The sequence below is a fragment of the Mastomys coucha genome, unplaced genomic scaffold, assembly GCF_008632895.1.
Source record: "Mastomys coucha isolate ucsf_1 unplaced genomic scaffold, UCSF_Mcou_1 pScaffold1, whole genome shotgun sequence".
In the NCBI taxonomy this organism is placed as follows: domain Eukaryota; kingdom Metazoa; phylum Chordata; class Mammalia; order Rodentia; family Muridae; genus Mastomys; species Mastomys coucha.
This window is the reverse complement of record NW_022196891.1, coordinates 61,737,346-61,749,845: the sequence shown is the minus strand read 5'-3', so window position 1 is coordinate 61,749,845 and position 12,500 is coordinate 61,737,346. Positions and strand designations below refer to the sequence as shown.

The 12,500-nt window shown below is 42.6% G+C and overlaps 1 protein-coding gene across 3 annotated transcripts in view; it reads right to left on the bottom strand.

Annotated features, from left to right (window-relative positions):
• Nme7 (NME/NM23 family member 7) overlaps positions 1-12,500 on the bottom strand; it is a 155,899-nt gene that overhangs the window by 137,759 nt on the left and 5,640 nt on the right. Inside the window, exon 3 of one of the 3 annotated variants that reach the window (XM_031387737.1) lies at positions 10,893-10,978. The exons of 1 other annotated variant lie outside the window; for it this stretch is intronic. In XM_031387737.1, coding sequence (XP_031243597.1) covers positions 10,893-10,952 — 60 coding nt within the window. In that variant the 5' untranslated portion in view covers positions 10,953-10,978. The remainder of the gene's footprint in view (positions 1-10,892; positions 10,979-12,500) is intronic. One more of the 3 variants, XM_031387748.1, reaches the window with a different exon arrangement.

Sequence of the window (12,500 nt, the reverse complement as noted above, 5' to 3'; positions counted from 1 at the left end):
AAAATTATATGAAGCCAGTAAGTGAAACTTAGTTCATGGGATAGAAAGGCAGAGAGAGAGAGAGAGAGAAGAAGAGAGAGAGAGAGAGAGCGTGAGAGAGCATGCGAGAGAGTGAGCACAAAATTTAATACAAACAATAAGTAGCAAGGTGTAGTAATGTGAGTTCAAAACTACAGTAGATGTTTGGAAATGTCTTTATTTCATCTTGAAGAAGAATTTACTGGCCCAGAATTCTATGACATAGTACTAACAGTTGCTAAGTAATGTACCCAGAGGGACAATACTTGGGAATTTTTGTCCTTAAAACAGTAACTGAGAGCACTATCCTAACTAACCTATTTTTCAAATAAATTCATCTGTTAAAACTGAAATCACATGCCTGTCATCTAATGCATGCTGGACGCAATGCCTTGGAGCCGGAAGTGAACACTGCTGCTTGCACACTTAACAGTTATACTCCTGCAAAGGGTCATTGTCCGAAGAGAAAAACTGAAAGCTACTTATATGCAAATATGGTGGGCTGGGCAATGAAAATTTTTATAAATGGAGCTGAAAATGTTTATAAAGCTGACTAAGATGGCTGAAGGAGCTTAGACTTAACCAAGAAAAGATGGATTGCTAGCACTCCTAATCATTTTTAAAGTTAAAAATGACAAAAGTTAATAATTTCTTGACCATTCTCAAAAAGTTCCCACTTCCTCCCAATAAGGTCAGGAACTCTGAGCCCTCATGAAGTGGCTCTGTATATTTTTGCCATATGTTATTACACAATCTTTATGGTAACCCCAAGCTGTCATTTTTCCAGAATAAAAAAACTACACACAGTAAGTTACTCATGAAGTCCCAGATAAGATGGCCTTCCTAAACCAATAATCCAGGAAGTAAGGTCTGCTGAAGGAGGAGCAAAGGTATCAATGGTATTTCTATCTCTTAGTTTTATGCTATCTCATTAGTGTTTTTATTACTACAGATGATTTATAATGCAATATACTAATAATGTATACTAATAACTTTACACATAATTCCAACTAAGCATAGTTTTTCAATAGAAACATGAGATTAAAATAGTTTGAGATTAAATGGATTGTTCTGCCTCCCCATCAACTTTTGTTTCTTATAAGAACTCAGTGTCAACTTCACCTCTTTCCATTTAAATACAGGCTGTATCTAACTGAATACTCAATTCATGTAATCATTATTTATTCCGAAATATGGATCAGCTTCTTCCCTTACACATAATTCTCTGGCAAATCCTGTGAACTTTATGAAACAGTTCCCACAGTGGAGACATCAGAACTGTGATACCCACACATGGAAGCAAATCCTCACAGCCCACAAAGTAAGAAGCCAGAGTGCAAAGGAGCTGTGCTGTCAGTCAGGCACTGGCTTGAGACTTCTGTTGGTCTACACAGCAGGACGATTTTTCCTTTACAGGTGATTCCACAGCCTGTAAAGCACATAAGGAGCTCTACAGCAAGGTCTGAGGGGGGGAGGGTAAAGGGAGAGGGAGAGGGAGAGGGAGAGGGAGAGAGAGATGACTCTGGAGAGTGGACCTCTGACCTACAGCTGTACGCACTTATGTCTTCAGTTCTGGCAACTATACCCTGTCACCTTAAATCCTCCACTAAAGCAAAATCAGCAACACAGCAACAGAAATCCAACCATGTTCTCAGACACAAGTCTAACACAACACTGAATGTACACATTAGCATTTGATTGCTCTATTTCAAGTAAAGTATTTTATAAGAGGTAGAAAGACATAAATGTTTCTTGTTTATATCATACCCAAATGGATAGATATACTGCATCATGGATTCTCAGAATCTGCATATCTAGAATCAGTACTAGCGCTTTATCTGACTTAACAAATAAATGTCAGCTACCCTGTGGCTTCATTAAACTCTAAGGCAATAAAGGTTACAGTTCACCAGGCTGTTAAACTAGCCTGAGCCTCTTGTCTGTGCCTGAGGCATCCTGAATGGCTTTACCCAGCTGCCCCTGAAATCCCAGCACCTGACACCTGCCCATTCCAGCCAGCTGCTTCCAGTAAGGGAGAGTAAAAAGTGGTTCCGAAGAACAAACTTTGTTTTGCCCTGAACATTCCGAGAATACAGTGAATCATTAAAAATGTATCACCAGGCACAGTAAGCAGCTGAGCCAGCAGTCCGTGCCTTAGATGCAGCACGATAAGCCAGGAACGGAAACACAGCAGCCAAGCCAGAGGGTGTGCAGTAAGCTGTTCTACACTCCACCTTTACAAGATGCTGCTCTCCTAAAATCCAAACACTGGGGAAGCACTCCAGTTTTGTTATGCATTGTACAGTTTAAACAAAAGCGTTGACAGCAGTACCCTGAAGGCAGAGGCAGGAAGATCACAAGTTCAAGGCCAGCCTGGGCTCCCCAGGGACTTCCAGGCCAGCCTGGGCTATCTACTAAGATAACTGTCTCAAAAAGACAGAAAACCAAACCAAACCAAAAACTCAGTATACAGACTCATGTGTTTCCCCCAACTGTGATGCTAAGGGATGCTCACACTTCTTAACGAGCAGAGGGGAGAGAAGCAAAAGGACCAGAGCCACAGTGAGCACCCATCCAGAAAGGGATTTTGCTTCTAAACCTTTTTCTTCTTGAGCCCCATCTTTAAAAAAAAACCTCTTGACTTCTGAGATCACTGCCATGTGAAAAGGCAATATTACAGACTTGCCTTAAGGGAAAGCTCTCAGAAAATCAAGGGCAAACCTGCCTCAGACATCTTAAAGCAAACACAATTGCTGTCAAGTCTCCCATACCAACTCCAGCCCATCCGGAGTCGAGACTTCCGGACTTGTGATTCTGTTTTCACAGAGGCCCAGATATCAAAGAGACATTAACAATGAAGGAACAGAAGTGCAGACGCGTGGCTTGGCAAGAGCACTCGGACTGTGACAGGCTCCACTTTACAAGGGCCCCTGCTTCCCCGTGGGACCGAGGAATTTCCCACGGTACAGCACTGGCTTGTCTGTTAGTCTGGTATGCTTGTGCAATTAAAATTCTCTCTATAACCAGATTATAGGCTTATAGAAGATAGTGACTATCATTTCTTTTGAAAGTCCTTACTGGCATGTGTAGTTCTGAGACCTTTGAAACATCAAATACTGAAATAAAGATCCAAAGAAGGAAATGCATATACAATGATACATAGATCTTGGTAAATGGCAAAAATCAAACATTCAATATTTTAAAAGGCTCAATATTTTTTTGTTATGTTTTTCTGGAAAGAACCTAAAGATCCCCCACCCCTCCAGCCCAGGCCCTTCCCCATGTTGCCTGGCTAGCACCTTACAGAACGAACACAGTTAGCTCGGTGTTAGGTAAAAACCAGGGCAAGGACCCTTAGGGAATGCTTGACGCCAACTAAGCTCAAAACTAAGAGAAGAAATGGATCTGAGACAAAACAAAAATGCTGGATCTAAATATATGTAGCACAATGATTCTAAAGAAATCATATACAATTTATACACAGTATTCAGTTACAGAATTGACTCCAGTTCAACCATAAGCCGTGTGATAGTAGAGAAAATACCAATATAAATGCTATCTAAGCTTTGCAATTGTCAAAGTCATGAGCACACTGGGGGCGGGAGGGGCAGCTAGGCCTCTCTTTAGCCACCACACCACTAGGCCTGCAAATGTATGAACTGAACGCACACTGGGGGCGGGAGGGGCAGCTAGGCCTCTCTTTAGCCACCACACCACTAGGCCTGCAAATGTATGAACTGAACGTTCTCCGTTCTCCATTCTTCCCCCCAGATTCTCGGTCAGAGGCCTGCAGTCCACCCTGGGCCTGGGCCGGGAGTGGCCTTCATGAACTTCACCTCAGACTCCTTTATGTTTCATCTTTCACAGGGATTTGCTAGGAGGAGACGAGGGCTGGATCAAAGAACACTGGGGTAAACTGTTTACTTTCCCAGCTCCCAGTCAGATGCCGTTTAGCGGCTGAGCTCCACTGAAGCCATATCTCCTGTCAGACCACCCTCCGCTCTGGCAGTTCTCCTCTTGCACCCTGATAGGCCCCTGACTGCTTCTGCTCTTGCCAGTCCCTCCTCCTGCTGCCTGCAGCTCCTCGTCAGCTTCTCTAACTGAGCACACCTTTGCAGCTCAGCCCTTAGTCCGCCTCTTCTTCACAGACATCCATTCCCGTGTCCAGCTAGGATCTGGAAGTGATACTTCAGAAGCCTCCCCCCTCCGGAAGTGATACCTCAGAAGCCCCCCTGCGTCACATTTGCAGCTCTAGAACATTTCACTGGCAAGGGGATGGGACTGCTGGTGGCTTGCGATTCTGATGTCATATTCAAGAAAGCTTTGCCTGACACCATACTGCAGGGATGTAGACCTTGTCAGAGATTCCTGATTTGGGGTTTTATATTTGGGTCCATGATCTTTTCTTGATCTACTTAAGAGTCTAAATTGATCCTTGTAATGCAAATATTCAATTATCCCAGCAATAACTTGCAAATACTGCTTCTTCCCTCGCTGAATGGTGCTGGCATTTTTGTTAAAAATCAATTTATTGCCACGAGTTTACCTCTGGGCTCTGAACTCCGTTCGACTCATCATGAAACCCATCTATCCCTGGGCTGCATCACACTGTCTAAAACAGAAACTTTACACCTTTTTCATTCAGGAAAGGCAAATCCTCCAGTTTCCTATTTTTAAGCAGTTATCTTGGGACTCAGGAGATAGCTCAGTATGTAAACCACTTGCATGCAAGCATGAAAAGCTGAGTTTGGTTTCTAGCACACATGTAAAATAACCGGGTACGGCAGCACACACCTGGAATTCTAGCACTTGGGAGATAGAGATGGGTAGATAAGTCTCTGAGGCTTGCTAGCCAACCAACCCACCCTTTAGTGAGTTCCAAGTTCAGTCAAAGACGCTAACTCAAAAGATAAGATGGGAAATAGATGAGACAGATACCCAGTGTTGACCTCTGGCCTCCTCACACCCACTCATGCACACACATACACACTGCCTTGGCTAACTTAAGTACTTCATGTTACCATCTCAAATGCAGAATGAGTTTGTCAGTTTCTACAGAAATAGCCTCTGGGAGTTTAACAGGGAATGAACTCAGTCTATTTACCCCATTGGAATATCAAGTCTTCTAGCGCACGAACATGAAGTATCCTCTACCTACCTGTCTGTGATGACCTCCCGCAATGGTCACTCTTTTGGACTTTACCCTAGGCACATACTTCTTTGTATGCACCCAAGAGCCTTCCCACAACCAGTCCTACCTACTTCCTGGAATGTTTCCCTCCAGCATCTCAATGGCTCATTCTTTCTCATCCCCAACCCTGCTCCACTTCCATCCTCTTCTCTATGAGAGAGAGACCCTGACCACCTCCTTGAAATCCTATCCACCACCAGGAGTGCTCATTGCTCACAACAGCCATCACTCATTCTCCCTGTAGCACTTACTGTCTTTATGCAACAAACGCTTACTGCAGGGTTCCTTCCCCTGCTAAAATATGTTCGGTTCAAGGCTACATCTGAAGACTACATGTATAGTGTATGTATATTTAGTTATATAGTAGCATACAGAATATGCAACACAATACTTTCTGACTTTGCAAAGCAGGATGTATCTACCAGTAGTGACAAAGGGAAAGCTAGGCATTCTTAAAGGTTGAACTTTCTTTCATTTGTTTAATAAATATTAATGACTTCTTTTTGTCAGGCACTACAACAGACACTTAGAGTGTTCAAAATGGACAGGACTCTATTAATATAGGCCACACCTACTCATTTTCTGTCTCTTCCCATACTCTGCATAGAATGTAAAAACAAATAATACTTGTCATAATAAATGCTCTAAGGACAGGGGGACGAAGTATATGTGATAAATTTTAGGTAAAAGAGGTAAAGAACCTTCAACTAGGAGAGACAGTTACGGTCTCTCCCTAAGACAATGCCAGAACAAGGACAAGGAGAAGCCAGTCACGTAGAGACCTAGGAGATAAAAAGTATAGAGCTATGATGGGGAAGATGGAGTTTGGCAAGTTCAAGAGTCAAAAAGGCACCACGACCTGAAGCTACTGTAGGAACGGTAGATACACTGGGAAGGGATCCTGTCTCCGCTATGGCGCTTAAACTGACCTTCACACCTTTAGCAAGTTCAATCCTTCCTAGACTACTCTCTTCATTTTTCTCTCTAGGGGTCAGCAGCACAGATAAGCAGTGTCACTAACAAGTGTGTCTGACGTCTGTGCACATAGAGAAGGCCGTGCTCTTCTCAGAGCGTTGTTTCCATTGGCTAGGAAACGTGTGCTGCATGAGGGTACCCGCAGCTCGTCCCCCATCCTGCAGAGTCCTCTGTAAGAATGAGCACAGCAAGACACAGCCTTAGGTGTGGAAACAAAGACAGACAGAGCTGACAGACAGATGGGTTCTGGGGTGGTGTTTTTCCTCTTTCATGTGCCAAATGCTGCAGAAACCGAATGCACAGCACATTCGTGGACTCGCATGCTCTGCAACAATCACCACTGGGCATTAGCCACAAGTCACTCCCGGCTCTATTTGCATTTTTGTCAGGAGCAAAGGGTGTTTGAATATTCATTCCTGGAGAAGATGGTGTGGTGATGGTAAACAGGGATGAGCAGCTGTGAACACAGGTATCCTTCAACAGTGAGAAAAGCCTGTGTATGCCAGCACGTGCCAATAACACTGATTACCAGAGACTACCTGAAGACATATTTATGAGGACAGAATTTTCTTTCATGCATTTACCTAGATAGCCTCACACACCTCAGATATTACTTAATGTTGACGCCTTACATTTTTTTGTGTAAGACAAACAGCATTTTCAAGTTTAATGCAAACAGAATTCATCATTTACATTGCTTTCCTTTTTTTAAAATCTACCACTTTATGAGACATAATCAGTGGTTCTGTGCACTCCTGACTTCTACTGAGTGGCATCTGAGTGGGCACACCAATACGAACAGTGATGAAATTAAGAAGCACTGAAAAGGATCCAGAAAGGACGTCCAGCCTGAAAGAATGCCATCCCGTGATGGAGGAGCGCCACCTAGTGCTCACTGTGGTTACGACATGTCACCAAAGCTGGGTCACAACCAACTGCTCTACATGCTCATCAATTTAGTACTGCGCTAAATCATAGCAAATTTGCATAGGGTCTACTCAGGTGAATCATAAATTTTTGTAAAAAAAAAAAAAAAACAAAGAACAAAAAAAGTTCCACTCTGTCTTCTAGAAATCTAAGGTTTAAAAAAGCTAACGTGTTGTTCATTCTACAGCTACATGAAAGCTACAGAGTCATCCCTAGAATTAAATGAAACGTTAAACATCTTCACCCTAACTACGGCACTTTAGAAATTATACAGAGCTGTAAATTAAAGAAATAAAAATAAAACCTCAACCTGGGCTCAACTGTGGAGCTGCACACCTTGAGTGTTTACAAATCAGGACATTACTACACTGAGAGCTGCGAACAACAGCCGACAGACAGGAACTCTGAAGAGCCCCGGGCTTCCCTGACAGAGGTTGTCTTCTGATTCTACTATATCACCTTCAAGCTAGGGCAGGCCAACGCTGTCTAATCACATTAAGAAAGGACCTAATCTTATTTGTTTGTCATTTCCCCAGGTTGTTCTCAAGCAAGTTTGAAGCCTTGTTTTTTAGCCACTGGTAAAATGATCAGGCTCAACGCCTACTGTCATGGAGGGCGGATAGCAGACGACCCTCCTCACCTGCCCCTAACACCTAAGTCAAGTGTATGAGAGGGAGACGACTTAAAAATAAAAGTTCTATTAGTTACCTCAAGAATAACTTTTTTGCAGTATAAAGATTTAATGTGTGTGAGTGTGTGTGTGTGTGTGTGTGTGTGTGTGTGTGTAAAATTTGTTTTCAGCTTTTAACTCCTTCCTTCCTTGAGAAACCAAAACTAATTCAGTACGGGGTTGGCTGGGTACACACAGGAAGTGTACACAAGCCAGTGAGATGGCAAACAGCAAGAATGCTGCAATGAGGCATATTGCCCTAAAGCCTGTCTCGGCTTATTTATCTTTAAATTTGGGGATTAGACTAGGTTAGGAGATCATGAACAAGTTTTTTTAAAAATATCAACCAAGTATATGAATTGTAGTCTCCACCAGAACCAACACACACACACACACACACACACACACCAACACCATCACTACCACAATGGCAGAAACAAAAAGGAACCTCTATGAAATGATTATTATCCTCAATGTGTATGCATATGACCACACTTTTGAGATTGTATTTAGTTTTCTTTTATGTGTATGGATGTTTGGCCTACATGACGTCTCTGTAGCACATGCAGTGCCTGTGGAGACCAGAAGAGGGTGTCAGGTGCCACAGAGCTGGAATTAGAGACGGTTGTCCGCTGCCATGTGGTGCTGGGAAATGAACCCAGGTCACCTGGAAGGGCAGGTAGTGCTCTTAGCCAACAGCCATCTCCCGCCCCCCTGCATACTTTTTTATGGGCCTACTGCTATTCACAATTTAGAGCTCACTGTCTACTAGGCATTAGGTGACAATCTCAGTTTCAGAATCATCAGAATTTAAAAACCCAAAATCTCCTCCAATCCTAATGTGTTACAATGCCATGCCACACAGGGTCTAACTTCTCGAGGTCCAGCACCTCTTCACACCCACTGCGATCCTGCTCCTCACTATGGTTTCAGCCTGACTGGCCTGGCAGGATCCTAGAGCACTAACTCCACCTTCCCGATGCCACAACCCTTTAAAACAGGTTCTCATGTTGTGGTGATCCTCAACCATACATTAGTCTCATTGCTACTTCCTAACAGTAATTATGCTTCTGTCATCAACTGCAATGTAAATATTTTTGAAGACAGAGGTTTGTCAAAGGGGTCAGGACCCACAGGTTGAGAACCACTGTTCTAGATGACTCCTCTAGTCCACCCTGTAATTTTTGTCATTATAATATAATCACATTATCTCCCCCTTCCCACTCCTCCCTCCGAACTGTCCTGCATCCCACCCCCTCGCTCTCTTTCAAATTCATGGCATTCTTTTAATCAGTGTTATGCATACACACACAACCTGCTCAGTCCATACAATGTTACTACCCCAGGATCTTTACACATGATTCTCTCTGACCAGCCCATTCTCCTTCTAGGCAAAAGAGAGGGGCTTCCCTGACTATCCAATACCAGCCCTTTCTATATTCCTCACTCCACAGCCTTACAAGGGGTTTCTTTCTCATGATTAGCAGTACCTGAAAATCATATATCCTTTTCCCCCCTAAAATTGTATAACTCTCCAAACTCAGCCATTTTAGTTCCTTAGGAGTTTGAAGGTTGTCTAGAACGGTGAGCAGCACAGAGTAGAAATTTAACAGTGACTGGGCATGGATGAAGCCAGACTTCTCTCAGAATAAACATCCGCTGCTTCTGATCTAGAATTTTCGTTTTTTCAGAGTACCAGATAAGCCCAACAAGAAATCATTCTCTGCCTTGCTTTCTAGCAAATGACTAGCACAGATGTGCATACAAAGTCAACTTGCTTTCCTTTCTTCTCGGCTATCTTTTCTCAGCACTCTTCTTTAGATAGCCCACCCTCTCTGTTCTCCAAGTGTGCAGAATTATCTTCTCTGTGCATATACTAGCACCCTCCAGAGACACTGTGGACTACTTAAAACTCCTGACTGCCAGAAAAGAGGAAAACTACAAAATTTCAAGGACTTTTGTTATTTTTGAAATGTCTGCTGCTTTGTAATGTTTCTGTCAGGCATTAAGATGGAAAAGGATGGAGACAGGAAGCAGGATGGAGAAGAGTGGTGGGGGAGGCTGCTGCTTTAGAAGGGTGGACAGGGATACAGAAAAAGACAGAGCTCTTCGGGTAGAGGAAAGAGTGAGGTGACTGGAATGCATGTAAGTCTAAAACCACTGACTGTGCCTCAAAAAAAAAAAAAGAGTATGTTTAGCCACAGAGATCTTAGATAGATAGATAGATAGATAGATAGATAGATAGATAGATAGATAGATCGGTAGATAGATAGGTAGATAGATAGGATAGATAGGTAGATAAAGTCTGTTAAGCACTTCATTATACAGATTACAAAGTTGAACTCTAACATTGATCCATAACAATATGGTGTCCTACAGTCTCTAGATGCCTTCTGGTAAATTTAGGGATTCATGTTGGCATTAAAATGCACCAAGTTTCACTTTGGATTTATATATATTCATATGTTAAAGAAAGCATAAAGCTCACTGAATAAAGTTAACACAGGAAAAGCTACAACGTTAGCTAACTTTGATATTTTTAATTAACATTTCTTGGCTTGGGGATCTGGTAGTAGAGTGTTTGCCTAGCAAGCACAAGCCCCTGGGTTTGGCCTTCATCATTGGAAAAAACAATAAACAAAAATTAATATTATCTCATATGATTAGTCTCTCCTCTGTGTATCTCACAGTGATTAGTCTCCTCTGTATTCCTTAATTTCTGAAACTTCTCTTAATACTTAGCAATAACAAAGCAGTAGATGGCGCACACCTTTAATCCCAGCACTTGGGAGGCAGAGGTAGGTGGATTTCTGAGTTCGAGGCCAGCCTGTACAGAGTGAGTTCCAGGACAGCCAGGGCTACACAGAGAAACCCTATCTCAAAAAAACAAAAACAAAAACAAAAACAAACAAACAAACCAAAGCAGGAGACGCAAGTGCCTAATAGCCCGGGGTTATTAAACAAAGTCTCCTGCCAGATGTGGGGAACTTCCGTTTCTGCTGTTGGCCAGACAGCCCAGACGCTTCCTGCACAATGCTGGCTGCTGTCGCTCCTCTTGGTTGTTCACCAGAATCAGTTGGTAAGGCTCTTATTGCTGAAGACACTACGCACCTTGGGTGCAAGATATGGAGAAACCAAACTGGAACCTCTTCCCTGATGACCAGCTATCATACTGCCCGCGGATGCAACGCCAGCTGCTGGGGAAGAAAAGGCATCAATAACCATCAGTCTCCACATGATGAACCCACAAATTGCAGTACCAACCTGCAGGCAAGATGTGCTCATCGCTGCCACAACAGCCCAACTGTTAGGGGGGAACCAAACTCTGGGATCAGTTTCCAGGCCTGCCTGCCAAGAGGGAATTCATGCCTGGTACTGCAAACCCAGTTAAGAGCCTGGCTAAGGAGGTTCTACAACCAAGTGGGGAACTTCTTACTGTTGCTTAGCTAAACTGACAGTGCCAAGTTGTCTTCTAAATACTTCTAGATATATCCACAAACAAATGCTACTCTCATTCTTAGTCAGAGAAATATTTCCTATAATGAACATTGGTGAATGCAGACATGTTCAAGACCCAGAGAATACATGACCGTGAAGTGCTCCACCCTAAATGGGGCATTCATACCACCCCCTTTATGACTGGCTGAAGAGGGGCAGAGAGAATGTAAAAGGCCCAGTACAGTGAGAAGTGCTATGAAACACTGTGTCAAGAGAATGACTCGATCAATAGAATCATAGTCTCATATCAAAATGGGTTTGAACAAGACTGGGCAACCATCGATGAGGTAGGGGTCCAAGTGGCGACCCTCTTCCCTGGTGACCGTGGTCTACTGATGGATTCTGGGGAGAGCCAGGTGTTGCCTTCAGTTATTCACCCTCTGATGAGCCCACCAAGCTCTACTAGACAGTTACAAATCCCTAGTCGCATAGGTGGCTCTTGTTCAACTCAGTGGGTCACAAAACAAAACAAAATGGCATAAATGACAAAAAAGGACTAAGGGGACTAGTAATTGTAGTAGAAGGGAGATAAGAGAAGGTAAACATGACAATAATCAGAAAGTAATATACATATATGTGAAATTTTCAAAAAATTAATAAAAGATGAACAGCAGCAATAACAACAAAGAGTAATATGCTTATAGTATATGCAGCATTAAGGTAAACATCATCTCACCTAATTATTATCTTTATAATGAGGCTACAAACAAGAGAACTGGATTCCTCTTTTAGTGTTCACTAAAACAAGACTCTTAAGACTTATACTATGAGCTCCTTAAAGAAAGCGATCTGCATACTTTCTGCATTTAAAATATAGTGTTATATTTTTACCTCCTATATGCATTACATTGTAAGGATTCAACAGAAGAGTAGAGAGTTCAGGAGCCTAAGTCCAGTGTCCATTTCTAATGTTTCAAGTTCATTTTGTATCTCAGTGACATGTATTATATCCTCTGTATGAAGGATATTATAAAACAAAACAAATCAAAGAGTTCATGAAGCTCCTAGTCACAGTAAAGCTACTCGTAGCTGGTTACACTACACATGCCGTTCTCCCTCTGCAGAAAACCACAATTATGAAAGGTATTTAGATAGCAAAGGGATTTGATTATCTTTTAAATTTTGGATGTACATGGTAAAATGTAGCAAGTTGCTTAACAAAAAGATGACTGACAAACAACAGAGGTGAGCGTGCCGCTAGACAGAGGTATTGTAAACCAC